The sequence below is a fragment of the Lissotriton vulgaris genome, chromosome 12 (genome assembly GCF_964263255.1).
Source record: "Lissotriton vulgaris chromosome 12, aLisVul1.2, whole genome shotgun sequence".
NCBI classification, from domain to species: domain Eukaryota; kingdom Metazoa; phylum Chordata; class Amphibia; order Caudata; family Salamandridae; genus Lissotriton; species Lissotriton vulgaris.
In genome coordinates, this window is record NC_141700.1 from 299,313,023 (window position 1) to 299,326,971 (window position 13,949).

The window sequence follows — 13,949 nt, forward strand, 5'->3', positions numbered from 1 at the left end:
CCGGCAGGATTCAATGCGCTCTCAGGTTCTGGTCTCCGGCTCTCTGGGAAAAAGGGGGTCTTTTACTTACAGTTTGCGGAAGAAGGTGACGGCCATTAACCTACTGCTATCCTCCTCTGCTCGGCTAGTGTTGCCGTGTGGCTACAGGCCCTGCATCCAAACCCTGCCACACATGGTCAAAGGAAGTTCTTGGCGGGGCCTAGGATTTACATATGGTGATAAAATATTAATTTACGTTATTAAAAAAAACTTCCAGAAATTCACTGAAAAAACCCAAAAGGTTATAGTTAGGTAAAATGTTCAATAAAAACATTCTATGTTAACCCTGTTGGTGCATCGTCACAGTGGGTGTGTGCTGAGCTAAACCGGGGGCCATCAGAAAAACATCCACTCCATAAATCACCTGCGCCGTGGCAGAATTTGCACCGCAGTCAACGGGTTAAACAATAAAAAACAAAAACAATCTACCAGTCATAGTTATCTCCAGTAACTATAACTTGTGCCCTAAGGTAATTATACCTCATGCCCTCACCATGCACTGTTTATTGCCCCACATATTACATCATTTATGGCATCTTCTATGACTTCATTGATAATATCCCTGCAACATTTGCAATACAATTATTGATGAGAAAAGTGCGCATGGCGGCGCACGAAAATAAACTAAATATAACCTACAGTTTAGAAGTCCATGATCCTGAATGAATCCACACAAAAAAAATCAATCCATCAAAATGATTACAAATTAGCCCAAAATATGCTAATATTAAAAATATAAAAACACATCCGGACAAATGAAACGACAGATTTTGAACCCATAAAAATACAGAAAAATCTAATGTAAAAAAATGCTGCATAAAAACTTAAAATTTAGCAACATCAAGGGACCAATTACGATGTGAGTCAGAAAGGCTCCAAACAGGATTCTTATTCTCCAAATCCGATTCAGAACCTATGTTTCCGACCGAATCGGACACATTTCCCACCAACGGATTATGATGGAAGGAAACCGTTCAAGCTGTCCGATTCGGTTCTTATCGGCATTCGGACAGCCTGAGCCGTTCAGAGCCAAATCGTACAGCTCTATGTACAAGGTTTCTGAACGCACGATTATGAGGGACGATTCTGACAGCTGTCCTGAATCAGTCCGCCCAACACAAAATGGCTGTCAGAATCTGACTTTGGGGGCTGGTAGCAGGCCCCCCATCAACTGTAGGCTGTGGGGTTACCCCTCTTTCCAAACATGCACAGTGTGGCAGGCATCATGATGAACCCGCAACAGGGTAGATGGTTTTCCTGAACCACTCCTTTTCTCAATGGGAGCCTGTGTTCTCGTTCGGAACACAGGTTCCCATTGAAGTCAACGCAAGTCTAACTGAACAATGTTCAGAAGCATAGTAATCGGTCGATCGGACTCGCAGAACCCGATTCGGGAAAGAAACTGATTCGGTCGGAAGAGTTTCCGACCGACATTGTAAACCCCTAAGTGTTGCTTAAAATATAACCAACCTTATTTCCTTTAATAAAAAATCCACATCTCAAAAATAGGGAAAATCCACCTGCTCATCAATAAACCTGTATAAAAACACAATATACAAACCTGCACAACAAAAACATCCCATACTTAATAAACTCTACTATAATATTGACTGCAATACAAAAACAAGTAATATAAATATGAAATATACCACATTACACTACATATACCACAGAAAGGCCTACTGCATACGAAAACTCAAACCGCAACATCACAAATATCTACAAACTGTAACAAAACTGCACTCATTTTACTCTACCTACCCTAACTACATACGCCAGCACCCAAAATGTAGCTTAAATTTAGTCGTACCCAATATGTTGAGCAGCAATAGGCACCAGTGACCAACAGGAACCTCAAACAGCCCAACATAACATTAAAATGATTTGAAAAGGAAGATAGCAGTGAAAAGAATGGACCCTAAATGAATTTAAAAAAAAATGATACTATCCATGTATAGACACCATTGGATAATATAAAATAAATGTTACATTTTAGTTTAGATTGCAACAAATGTAAATATGTAATAATACATTTGTAAACACTGTACATGTAGAAAAATGCCTAAAAATTATATTAAAAATTATTACAAAATAATTTTACAGTAGTTATCAATATATTGATTATACATTTTTATAAAAATGTATAAAAATGTTAATGCAAAAAATCAAATGTACTTGTTGAGAAAGAAAATAAAAAATTATGTTGGAAACCATTTACTGCAATATAGGGTGTAGGCACAAATAGTTATTTAAAAAAAAAACACTAATACAATCATTAAAAAGTTAAAAAGAAATGTAGAATTATACTTATATGTCTGAAAATTCTTCTTCCTATATAAAACTATTATTAAAAAACGAATGTGTATATGTTCTTTATAGGAACAAACTAGCAATATAACGGAATCCAACATTACAAAATATAGGCACAGTATATAAATACTGAATATTATTCTCATTACAATTTATGCTACAGTGAAACATATTATACATATAAAAAATTACACTCACTATTCTCGCTCCAATCTAATCTACATTGGGGGAGATGCTGGACTTAAAAGCAATTACATTTACCATTCCAACTCAAATCTAGCCTACATTGGGTTAAGTACCGGACATGAATGGGGTACATTTATTATTCCCACTCCAATCCAGACTACACTTGGCTAAGTGTGGGGCACTGAATAGGTTACATTTACTATTCCAGCTCCAATTTAGGATACACTGGAGAAGGCGTTGGACTTTAGAGGTGTTAGACCTATTAGCCCCACTCCAATATACAGTACTCTGGGGAAAATGTTAGACCATGAAGGGACTGTGTTTACTGTTATCACTCCAAACTGAGTTGGACTTTCAAGGGGTTAAATGTATTATTTCCGCTTTAATCTAAGCTGCACTGGAAAAGTTGTTGGACTCTTAAAGGCCTACATTTAATATTCCCGCACCAGTAGATTGTTGCTCATTGGGGTTTTTTTCGTCCTCTGGTTGTTGCACTACTGCTAACCCTTCTTTGGTCCCATTTTATATCCGTATTAAATTATATCTTGTTGCACAATTTAGGCGTCTTGGCGGAGTGGACAGTTGGGGCTGTAAAGTTGCAAGTTGCCGGTTCCGTATTCCGTATATGAGCAACAATCTACTCAGCAGATTTTAATCCATCTCACCCGTGCGAAAGGTCAACAAAGTGGCCCATGAGGAATTGACACAAATAGACCATATCTAAAATTCAGACCACCCTTTAGAGTCCCCGATGAGGATGCTTAATATTGAGAAGAACCCTACAACAATCATGATATAAAGGAGTTCTAAAACCACAAGGCAACCAACCAGTGCCGTCGAACAAGAGAGAGACACATAAAAAAACAGTCTTGAAAAAGATGGCGCAAATTTAAATCCTATGCCATCGAAACGCGTCGACGCTACATAAATTGCTCAATCGGGTAACCGTGCCAAACCTGCAGGCCACAAAAATTGAAAGCGCCCAGGATTGGTGTTTGGAGATCACAATACTCGATGTGCTAAATTCCAAAGACAAATGATACTGTCCCAACTTTTTGTCTCTCCCCTGTACTGTGTGTTCCATTGATTAATTTTAGGGCATTGTTTAGTATATTCGTATAAGTAGTTTTTTATGTTGACAAACCTTGTGTGAAGTTAAATTGTATTTTTTATATATGCTTTTACCATGTGATTCTTCTATGTTTTTAACAAAATAATAAATTTGAAAAAAGCTTTTTTAATATATACGTCTTTGTTACATTTTGTTTAGTGTAAATGTCCAATAACAAAATGTGGGCTTGATTTGTTAAGAAACTTACCAAGGGATACCTCTACTTTACTGTTGGCATAGTCATAGCGCCTTTTTTAAATTTACTCTTTCGCCATGATTCACAGCATCGGGAATGTTGTACAGCAGTGCTAAAACCCATTGGCAAAGTCAATAGGTCCTAAAGGCGAAACCATTTGGCTTTTGCTATGGCTTGTTTGCCTCTCTCATGCCACAAGACACGGAATCTGGTAGGAAAATCCATTGATAAAAACATCACATTTCCAACATGTTAATTGCAAAGGTTAGGACAGCAATGTAACAATTGGATACATGCTAATGCTCATTACAGTAATATTTACTATTAGTTGATACATTCCACCTTCAGTTATATATACATTGAGAAACATAGCTACTTTGAAGTACTACAGAAAGGCTTTGAAGTCGACCAACTTTTCCAAGAGTTGTGCAATGTCCCAGATGAATGCTGAACTCCTGCTTCGCTAATAAAAAGTACTTTTGCTTTAATGATGCCAATTACTTTCATTCCACTAATATGGATAGGAATGGAGCACGCCTTTGTTACAATCTTGAGGATTTCAGTTTGTGAAACTGGGTGGTCTGTTAACTAACAACTACTGCAGGATAGCTCAGTGAGTTAAACGAACGTCATCTGCAAATCGCACGTTTAAATACTGGCAGGGCTGACACAGCTTTGCATTACTGTCATGTTGGTACATTGGGTGCCTTTACAGTGAGTTATACCAATGCTTCCTCAAATATGGATATCGGTAAACCACATAAATTCACATGCATAATCCTGGAGATAATTGTGAATATGGGGTAGTCAACTTGTAGAAGGATGTTTCTCCATTTGAGCTGGTTTCTCTCTTAGACACACAAATATGAGACAAAAGATCTAAGTGGAGCTCTTTTGAAGGCACCTACTCTTTCATAATACGATTGTGCCTTGATCAGTGCTTTTTTTGTACCAAATCGTCACCACTAATGAAAAACAAAAACAAAATATTGTATTTTCTGCTGATGTGTGGTACGTTATGCAGTAAAAATAAATGTGAAAATTGTGCTTTTCAACTTTTTAAATATTTCTTGATGGCAAATTAAGGAAAGAAAGGATTAACTGAAACATTGTATACCAAGACAAGGTCCAAGGCTTTACGGTCTCAAAGAACTGTACATAATTCCGAAAAGTAATAGCATGCAAGGGTGGATCACCTTATAGATTCCGCAATGCGAGCGCTCTCCTTCCTCCGGTCACTAGACAACCTGCCAATGAGATAAGTGTAATCTAGGCCACTGCAGAAGACGCTCCCGACAGCACTGAGCAGTAAGAGCTTGCTGTCATCTGCTGATGCATTGCACAGTGCTCGGCGAACTTCCTTCATTATCTGTCAATAAAGAACAATAGACATTCACAGCCTGACAAAAGAGCAACGACTTTAAACACCACATTACGAGGACGGTTACATTGTTAAATGTATCAGTCGAACTGATGATTTTCTTTGTCAGTGTGAGCCCGTGATTATCATGAGACATTTTACTGCGTATCACGTCTGACAAATGTGTTTGAGCAAGTGCGACAGATCGAATTGAAGACATTGATGTGCAAGGGTTAGTGTGCCAGTTTTGTAATGCATAGATTTGTGCACTGGGATGTGACAGTTTTTTTTTTTGCTTCTGGCCGGCATGGTCGACATTTCGTGGGTTACTGGTGGAGGCACCAGTGAAAACTGAAACGAACTAAAACGGAAAGGCGAGGGGCTGCATGTTGGAGGGGACAGAGGTCTGAGGCAGGAATGATCCACCAATATGTGCCACCCTTCAAGATCCGCAGCCCCAGCGCCAATGTCTGTCCCCAATACTTAACTGCCTGATGCAGCTTCTGGCAGGAAGAAATACGGAGACCAGTAGGGAGAAGAGCAACAGCGGTTTCGTGGCGAGGGGGCATTGCACCCCTGCCCGCTGCGGCCCTAAACATGAAAAATAAAAAAGCATTGAAATAATTCCATTACCATTTAGTTTTTCATGTTTAGCAGCGCTGCAGCCGGGATTAGTGGGAGCGTGTTCAACTGAAGGAGCAAGATGGACCCGCTAAAGTGCACATGTTACTTTGGCCGGCCCTCTTGAACCGGCCAATGTGACATGCACACTCTGCAGCTCTCCACTCAGCTGTCTTAGACAGCTGGGTGGAGACCAAGCACATGCCTAAAGGGCCTGAAGGAATGTACAGCCAGGACGCTCCATCCAATCCTGGTGCTGCTCTCTTGCCGGTGAGAGTAGCGCCAGGATTGGTTAGTGGAACTTCCAGGAGTCTGGAGCCCGCAGAGCCGACGGAGGAGGGGTCGAAGAGGACGTCGGACGTGCAACAGGCAAGGTATGTCACTTTATTATTTATTATTTGCCACTCCCCTTGCCTGCATGCATGAACCTATTCACCCACCCACCACTTAGTTGCCCTCCCACCCCTCCAGTGCACATAGGTGCCAGCTGCCCCTGGAGAGGAGCCAATGTACCTCCAATAGGAGCGACAAGCAGTAAAAATAAGCAACAAGACAACTAATGTTCTGATCAATAGGCTACTCTCCAAGTCAATCAATCAATACAAAAAATGTTATTTGCCGCATTTCTGAAGCATAAAAGTTTCAATATAAAATCAGTGCAAAGCATACAGAATACCTACAATTGATACTGCAACAATAATACATCTATAGGTATAAAGAATTACAATATTACACTTTTACCTTATTAAATAAGTTGCCAAATAAAAGAGGCAACCAAGCAACAAATCTAAGGGTTATGTAATTGTAAACATCACAAAACTGGTCTACGACGAGAACATTTAAAAACTTTGAGAATTGACAATAAAAGCATTCTTCTGGGTATTTGACAAAAGGAGCAAATAAATATAATATGTAAAGATGACTGAACATAACTAAAATCACAAAGGCATAGGGTCAGGTCCGGCAAAGTGCTGCATTTAGCAGGAAACCCAAACAGCAAGGGTATACAAATTGAATTAAACCATGTGAGAAATCATTGCTGCTGTCTAATTAGGACATAGGAATCAGTGGAACTGAAATAACTCGAGGGATGTTGCAGGTTATGATTTGGATCTGCTAAAGCAACAGTGAATCAACTGTTTGATAAAATGGAGGGCAATAGTACTACTGAGAATGCTATGGGGGAATTCGGAGGGATGAATAATACAGGTACCTACAAAGGTGGCAACAGACATCAACTAAAACATGCAGCTCTATGAGTGCACATATATGTTTGGCTAGCCATCTCAGGTCGGCCAAACACACAAGCGCACTTTGGTTTCTCCAGCCCAGCTGCATTGGACAGCAGGCTGGAGAAATTGCACAGACCCCCTGGTCCGAGCGAAGTGTCTTTTCAGCCCCCTCAGACCAATACCCATATTGCTCTCAAAGCTTGAGAGCAGTGTTGGGATTGCACAGGGAGTCTTCTCCAAGTGTATGCTGGGAGCCTTGGACAAGGAAGAGAAAAAGAGATGGGACACAGGAGGGGGCCGCAGCTCCAGGTAAGAGTTTTTTAAACATGTTTACTATTAAACCCCGTGCGCTCCCCGTGCTCCCTTACGCCCCCTGCACATGCCACACCACCTCCTCATTGTGGCAGCCGCCAATCAGTCTATGGAACAATTTATTTTATGCTCACTTGGGCCAGTCACGGATCTCAGCAATGGAGAACTAACCATAAAAGCTACATCATGTCTGAGGATGTTCAGCTAAATTTGGAGAAATCATGGGGAACTAAAATAATGTCTCTGTTTTTCTCGTAGAAACTAAAAAAGACAGGGAGAATAGTGAGGGTGGTAAGAGAGAGAAAACACGAAAATAAGATCATTCAGCATCTTCATTTACACCTCAGTCAGAAAACTACCCTGCTATATGGGGGCCTGAGCAGCAAATCGCAGAAGGAAGCCATTCATTCACTGCCAGACGTCCAACAATGACTGGAAGAGGGATCTATCCTTCAGGCAATCTACAAGCTATTCATCACCAAGAACAATAAAACATGCAGACATTATATTCTTATCAAGAACAAAATTCAAAAGCCTCAAGCCTATAGATAGTGAAGTATGTGAAAGTTTACACTGCTGAGTAGAAGCAGTTCACAGTAAGGACTGATGAGATTGAAATAGTGGCAGGACAGACAGCACAAGCAGTGGATGACCATGAGAAGTCGCTCGTCAATATACAATGGAAGCATCAGTACCAAGGAAATCAACAGAGGTGGAATAAACTATGAATCATGGGGATCGAGAAATGTGCTGAAGTTTCTGTCCTGGGGAAGTTTATTGTTCGATATTTTTCAGCAAGCCTTTGCCGAACTCACCAAATGTGATTTTGATAAGCAGATCCAGCATGCTCATCATCTTCCTTGGCCACAGAAGCCAAACACAGCGAATGCAGCAAAACCACACAGTACTGTGGAGAGAGAGAGAGACCAAAAGCAGTTTTGGTACTTTCTTTATCGTCATTTGGTCTTCCACAAAGCTTGTCCCAATAATCCTGATAAAGTCAAAGATTGCTCTTTTTTCACTAGGTCTGATTTCTGCCAAAAATACCATTGTGAGGCTCTGCAGATGTAGGCAAAAGATCACCTCCCTCCAAAATAAGGGGGCACATGCCAAACATGAAGAGGCTGAAGTACTGCAGATTGTTGAGTCAATTGACTTCTTTTTACCCATCTGAGATTAAAGCACAGGAACTACTGAATGTGTGGAAATGATAGTCATAATCTAATCGGGTATTAACAAAATATCTAATACAGACAATCTGGGTTGGTTAATAGATTCTCCACAATTTATAGCAGTTAAGTTTCCACATATGGGTGTTTGCAATTTGAGTGTAGGAATGGGGGGTAAGCAGTGAAAAGTATGGGGGCAAGTGGCAGACTCTAAGTTAGATACACCCAATTGTTTTTAATTTAGCACAGCCAGGTTATGGATTTTTTTTCTTGGGGGTCGGGGTAAAGGTGGGTTCGGCAGGGGCTGGTTAGCAGAGGAGTGAAGGGACATCCTCAGGAAAAAGGTAAGAAAAGTATTAAACTACTTCATTGAAATTACAGGAGAGGCAAAAGGCATCGGGATTCTGAAGGCTCAAATGGTTATGACTGAAGTCTATTTAAAACCATGAAATGTAAAAGGAATCAATGTGGTCAAAAAAGGACAAATGGACTAGATGAGGTGAACTGTATAGCAGCATCAATAGTGTGTTTAGAAGAAACTAATTTCAATGCAAAATACCACATTCCTTAGTCACTGGCCATCAAATAGTGACCTCTACCCAGCAGAATGTGTCAGTTGTGGAGATGGCTTACTGGTTGAGTCTGGTAATGGCAAGTCCTTTGTATTATAGCTATACTATTGACCGATGTGACATTTCACATTTGTCGGGCCTCAAAGGGCTCATCATAGTCTGCTCTATATATGGGCCTAGGTCCGATGAATCACAAATATTCATTTTCTTTTGCACAGAACTCACCACGTAAGAATAATAAATGACTATTTGTGGGGATTTTGACTGCCCATTAAGCAGGATTAAAGAGGTTAGTAAAAACAGACCTACTAACATGAGGAAAGCTTGTGTATCTATTATCCATCTCATGCAGATATATAGATTAGTAGATAACTGGCCCTTTCTGAAGGGGAATGACCCAAGCTATACATTTTACTCCTATCCACATAAACAGTATTCCCATTTAGATTTATTTTATGCTCCAAGGAATTAGTTGCATAGTTTGAACACGGCTGAATCCCAAAATGACATTAGAGCACAATCTTTGATCCTACTGATTAGCTTTAGTTAACGTAAAGCGGAGGAGAATCAATGGACATTTGATTTTTCACTCTTATTGGACTCTCAATACAGATGGAGGATGAACTAGATATTCAATGCTTTTTGAGATATTATCCTATGGTTTACCTCTCTTCCGGTTGTATAGTATGCCATTGTGCGAGGGCTTACCCTTAGATATGCAATAGAAAAGAATGCAAAGAAAAAATTGCAAAAAAGGTAAAAGGAGTTAAGTTTGAAAGCATTCAAATAAAGTTAACAAATGGGTAGAGGATTTACAGTCAAAGCTGAAGAAAATGAAAAGCAGAAATAATATACAATCAATATGTGAAAATGATGAGCAAATTGATCTTGGGTAGTGAATCTATCACTTCAGTATTTCAGAGATATTATCAAAAACAACACACTCAAGAGACTAATGAAGATGAGGTAGCCATAGAGGCATATATAACTGAAGTGGGGACTTACAACTCATTTGGTTCTCTTTCATTGGGAAAGGCAACAGGAAAAAATCTAATTACGCTAGAATTGTATATTGCATTCCATAGCATTTTAGCACCAATAATCCTATTTACGATGAACATGATTCTGTTACAGACAAGATTTTAGCTTCCTAGATCTGCAATAATATAGTTATAGTTTTCTTTTAAAAAAAGACAAAAATTAAACATAGTACATTTAAAATCAACCAATTTTGCTTCTTAATGCCAACACCAAAATGTATTCAAAGATCTTTGAATGCACGATGGACTTTGGAGGAATCCTTGACTCTTTGGACGATCTTTGAATGACTAGCTAATGTGATTAACAAACTCCTTTCATTGATAATGTTAGATGTACATTATCATTTGATAGGGTCTCCTGATAATTTAGCTGGTGTGTCATGAGAGGAATAGTTTTCAGGGATATGCTGAACAGATATATTTAGGTCGTGTATCAAACTCCAGTCTCAAAGATTCTAATCAGAATTAATCAATCATCTCCTCTCAGAATCATTAGAGGTACCTCCAGGGAGGGGTGCCCCACATCTCTAATGGTGTTGCTACAAAAATGTTTGCAAACATAGATTATATTTCAGTGCTCACTGAAAAGATGGATATATCTATGAACGCCATAGAGAGACACCTAGCATTCTTCGGTAAACTATCAAGGTATCATGTAAATGCTAAAAAAAGTCACACTTTATGTAACAACGCTTTGTCTTTCACAGAGACCAGTGTTGTCTTCACTTCTATGTGCCAAGTTATTTGTACTACTTCAGATATTGCTGATCTCTTTCAAGTTAACTATGAATCCCTTCTGAAGACATTTGTTAGCAATATGAGGAACAGGTACGATTATCTATTGTTATGATCTGAAGACATAATATCAAAACAACAATGTTGCCCAAATTATATATTTATTTCCATCTATACCTCTTTTATCTCATTAAGAATTTTGATGCAGAAATGACTTGCATTTCAAGCTTTATATGGGGCCACTGCAAACTGCCTTAAATTCCCAAATCAGAAAGGTAGATTTACTCTCAAAGATTTAAGGTCCTATTGTTGGGCAGCAATGATCTCATGCATGCCAATGTTTTTAAATGTAAGACCCGAAAATGTGTTCTTTCAACCAGCTACAGAAGCAGCTTTTATACTTTATCTTTCCCCAAGGAAAGATGCCAGGACTGGCTTCTTATGCATTTTAGAAACGAGTTATTTTTATTATGATTTAAGGTAATTGAAACAGCCTGTTGCATCTGGACGGGCTTGCAGAGAGTGCTTAAAATTAGAAACATTAATTTATATTCCCCCCTATTGTCTGCCTCTTATTAACTGGGATCTTTCAAAAGCTACAGAGTAGAGTACGTCAATTAAGGGGTCTTTTTCATGACAGTGAATTAAACCCCTATTCTCCACCAACCAGGTTACAAACCCAGCTTGAATTTTATGCTAGTTAGCATTGATAAAGTTTGTATTTATTATATATACTACAATTCAGTAATACCTGTTAAACATATTCACTTGCATAATAGGATTTAAGATTATCTGTCTGTGTCTCTTTTTTGTCTACAACTCTCATTATCCTTTTTTTAACTAACCATTGTGTGTGTGTGTATATGTATACATATATATATGTAAATGTATGTATATATGAATATATATTTGTGTGTTTCATTCCCTTCCTTCATTTCTTTAAACTGAGTAATAATTCACACTGTAATAATGTTACTATTTTGCATCAATTCTCCTATATATTCATGTTATGAATGTCTCTTTCATTCTATAATAATTCTCTATTTGTACAGATTTTTTTTAGGATGGGTCTTTAAAAGAAATACATTTTTCTTTAAAAATGGAAGATCTTTGGGGCAGATTTAAACCCAGTACACTTTCCGAAGAATAGAAATTCTTGATAAAACAGTACTAAATTAAAATGGCGATTTATAAACATGAGATCATCAAAATACTGGCAGGTAGTAAATGCCAACTCAATTGTCATAAGGCAATATTCGCAAGTATTTTTGTGATAACATCCAAAACAGATGGAACATTGGATGGCAAAGCTTGGTATTTATGTCAGAGAACAACTATTAATACAGGAACTTAAGCTGAGTACTTTTCTATTTAGGGCATGCCTTATATAATAGTGAGCTCCCAAGTAAAGGCTTCACCTCAATCTATTATCTTGGGGGAGGGGAAATTTTATCCTAAAACCTGCATGCTACTTTGTCTTTGTTTTTATGGTTATCAGTAGGATGTGTATTGCTTAGGTCTGGTTAGGAAGGATTCCCCATCTAAACAGATGGAATAGTTTACTTTGGAAACCGCTTTGTACAAAGTGAAAGTTAAAAAAGCCCAGAAGCACCAGGAACTCATCTGGACAGACTGTGAGACCTGGATGGGTATGAGAAATCAGGAACTGACAATCAATGAGTGTGAATGACAAGCACTTTTTTACCAATCCAGGAGGAATATAATGTGCCAGAAAAAAAATTATTTTCTCTATTTTTTGTTCTTTTCATATCATTATTTTATTTTCTCCAGTTTGCTTTTTAATCCCATTATAAATTAAAATACCAACTGTGTAATCTCATTTTCTCCAACAAAAAAACCCCAAAGAGGTAAGGAAACCCCACAGCGAAGCTCTGCATAATAACATCAAGATCTGCACTGTAAATACAGCTACCATCCAGAGTTAGACCTGCGTATATTGGTATTTAAAAAACCAATGGTCCACCTGGAACAAATGCACAATCCCAAAGAACATGTGAATTGGAGTAAGAATCAGCAGATTTCTCTTTCTGCTGAATTAATTTGCACATTTCGAAATTATATGTAAAAATGAGCTTTGAGCTAAGCACAGAGATATTAAATTAATTAATTTAGGTGAAATAAATCTGCTCATTTAGTCTCCAATTCACATGCCCTCATGAATACAATTGTATTAATAAAAAAATCATATTTATTTAGTTATGGCTTTCTACAGCATGTGCCACATCATGTCGACATGATGGCACTTAGAGTCAAGTGGAGGAAGAGATCTTGGTAAAAAAAATCATCCACATCTAGGATATGCATACTTAAAAAGAGATATGATTTGTAAAGTACTGTTTTAAGTCAAATTTTTAGAAACAACATTCCATAGTAAACATTCTAAATGTTACTGTGGACTCAGTGTGGCTGAGTCACATAAAGAGTTATGAGTATGGCCAGCAGTAATATAGCAGTACCCATTTACATACTATTATATGCCTCTGTGAATCAGCCCTAAAACAAGCTCTGTATTAGTAAAAGTGCAAAGAGGTCATAGTTCTTTCAAGTTGTACTAACTATTTATAAATAACTACTCCCATTTTAGATGTTTTGGGCTGAATTCACAAAGGCATTAAAGAATACATAGAAGAGTTCGACAGGGTCAGGAATCTGGTTCGGAGACTACCAGGGCAGACCAGGATTACAGGTTGTCAGAAATTGGGTTGTTGGGTGAAGAGGGGTGACCCGTATTCAATCAATATCCACAATGTATGTCAGGGTAAACCACAAAATTCACTACATTAACCTGTGATTAACTTCTTGGCATAAATGCAGTCAGTCTTAACTTGAAGGCAATGTGTAAAGTACTTTTGAAGCACACAAACAGTAATAAAGTGAAAACACAACACTAGAAAAGCCCCACATTTAGAAAAAGAGTGCATTTTAATGAATTATTTGGCACCATGTCAAAAATCAGTACAAATGGAGTTATGACTTTTTCATGGTTTTAATAGGTAAGTAGAAATATCTTTATTCAGTTTGTTAAAAAAAATCATGAAACCCCAT

At 38.2% G+C, this 13,949-nt stretch overlaps 1 protein-coding gene across 1 annotated transcript in view; it reads right to left on the bottom strand.

Annotated features, from left to right (window-relative positions):
• The window catches only part of CDYL2 (chromodomain Y like 2), a 543,748-nt gene that overhangs the window by 167,837 nt on the left and 361,962 nt on the right, over positions 1-13,949 (bottom strand). Inside the window, exon 4 of the mRNA XM_086945095.1 lies at positions 5,039-5,211. Coding sequence (XP_086801221.1) covers positions 5,039-5,211 — 173 coding nt within the window. The remainder of the gene's footprint in view (positions 1-5,038; positions 5,212-13,949) is intronic.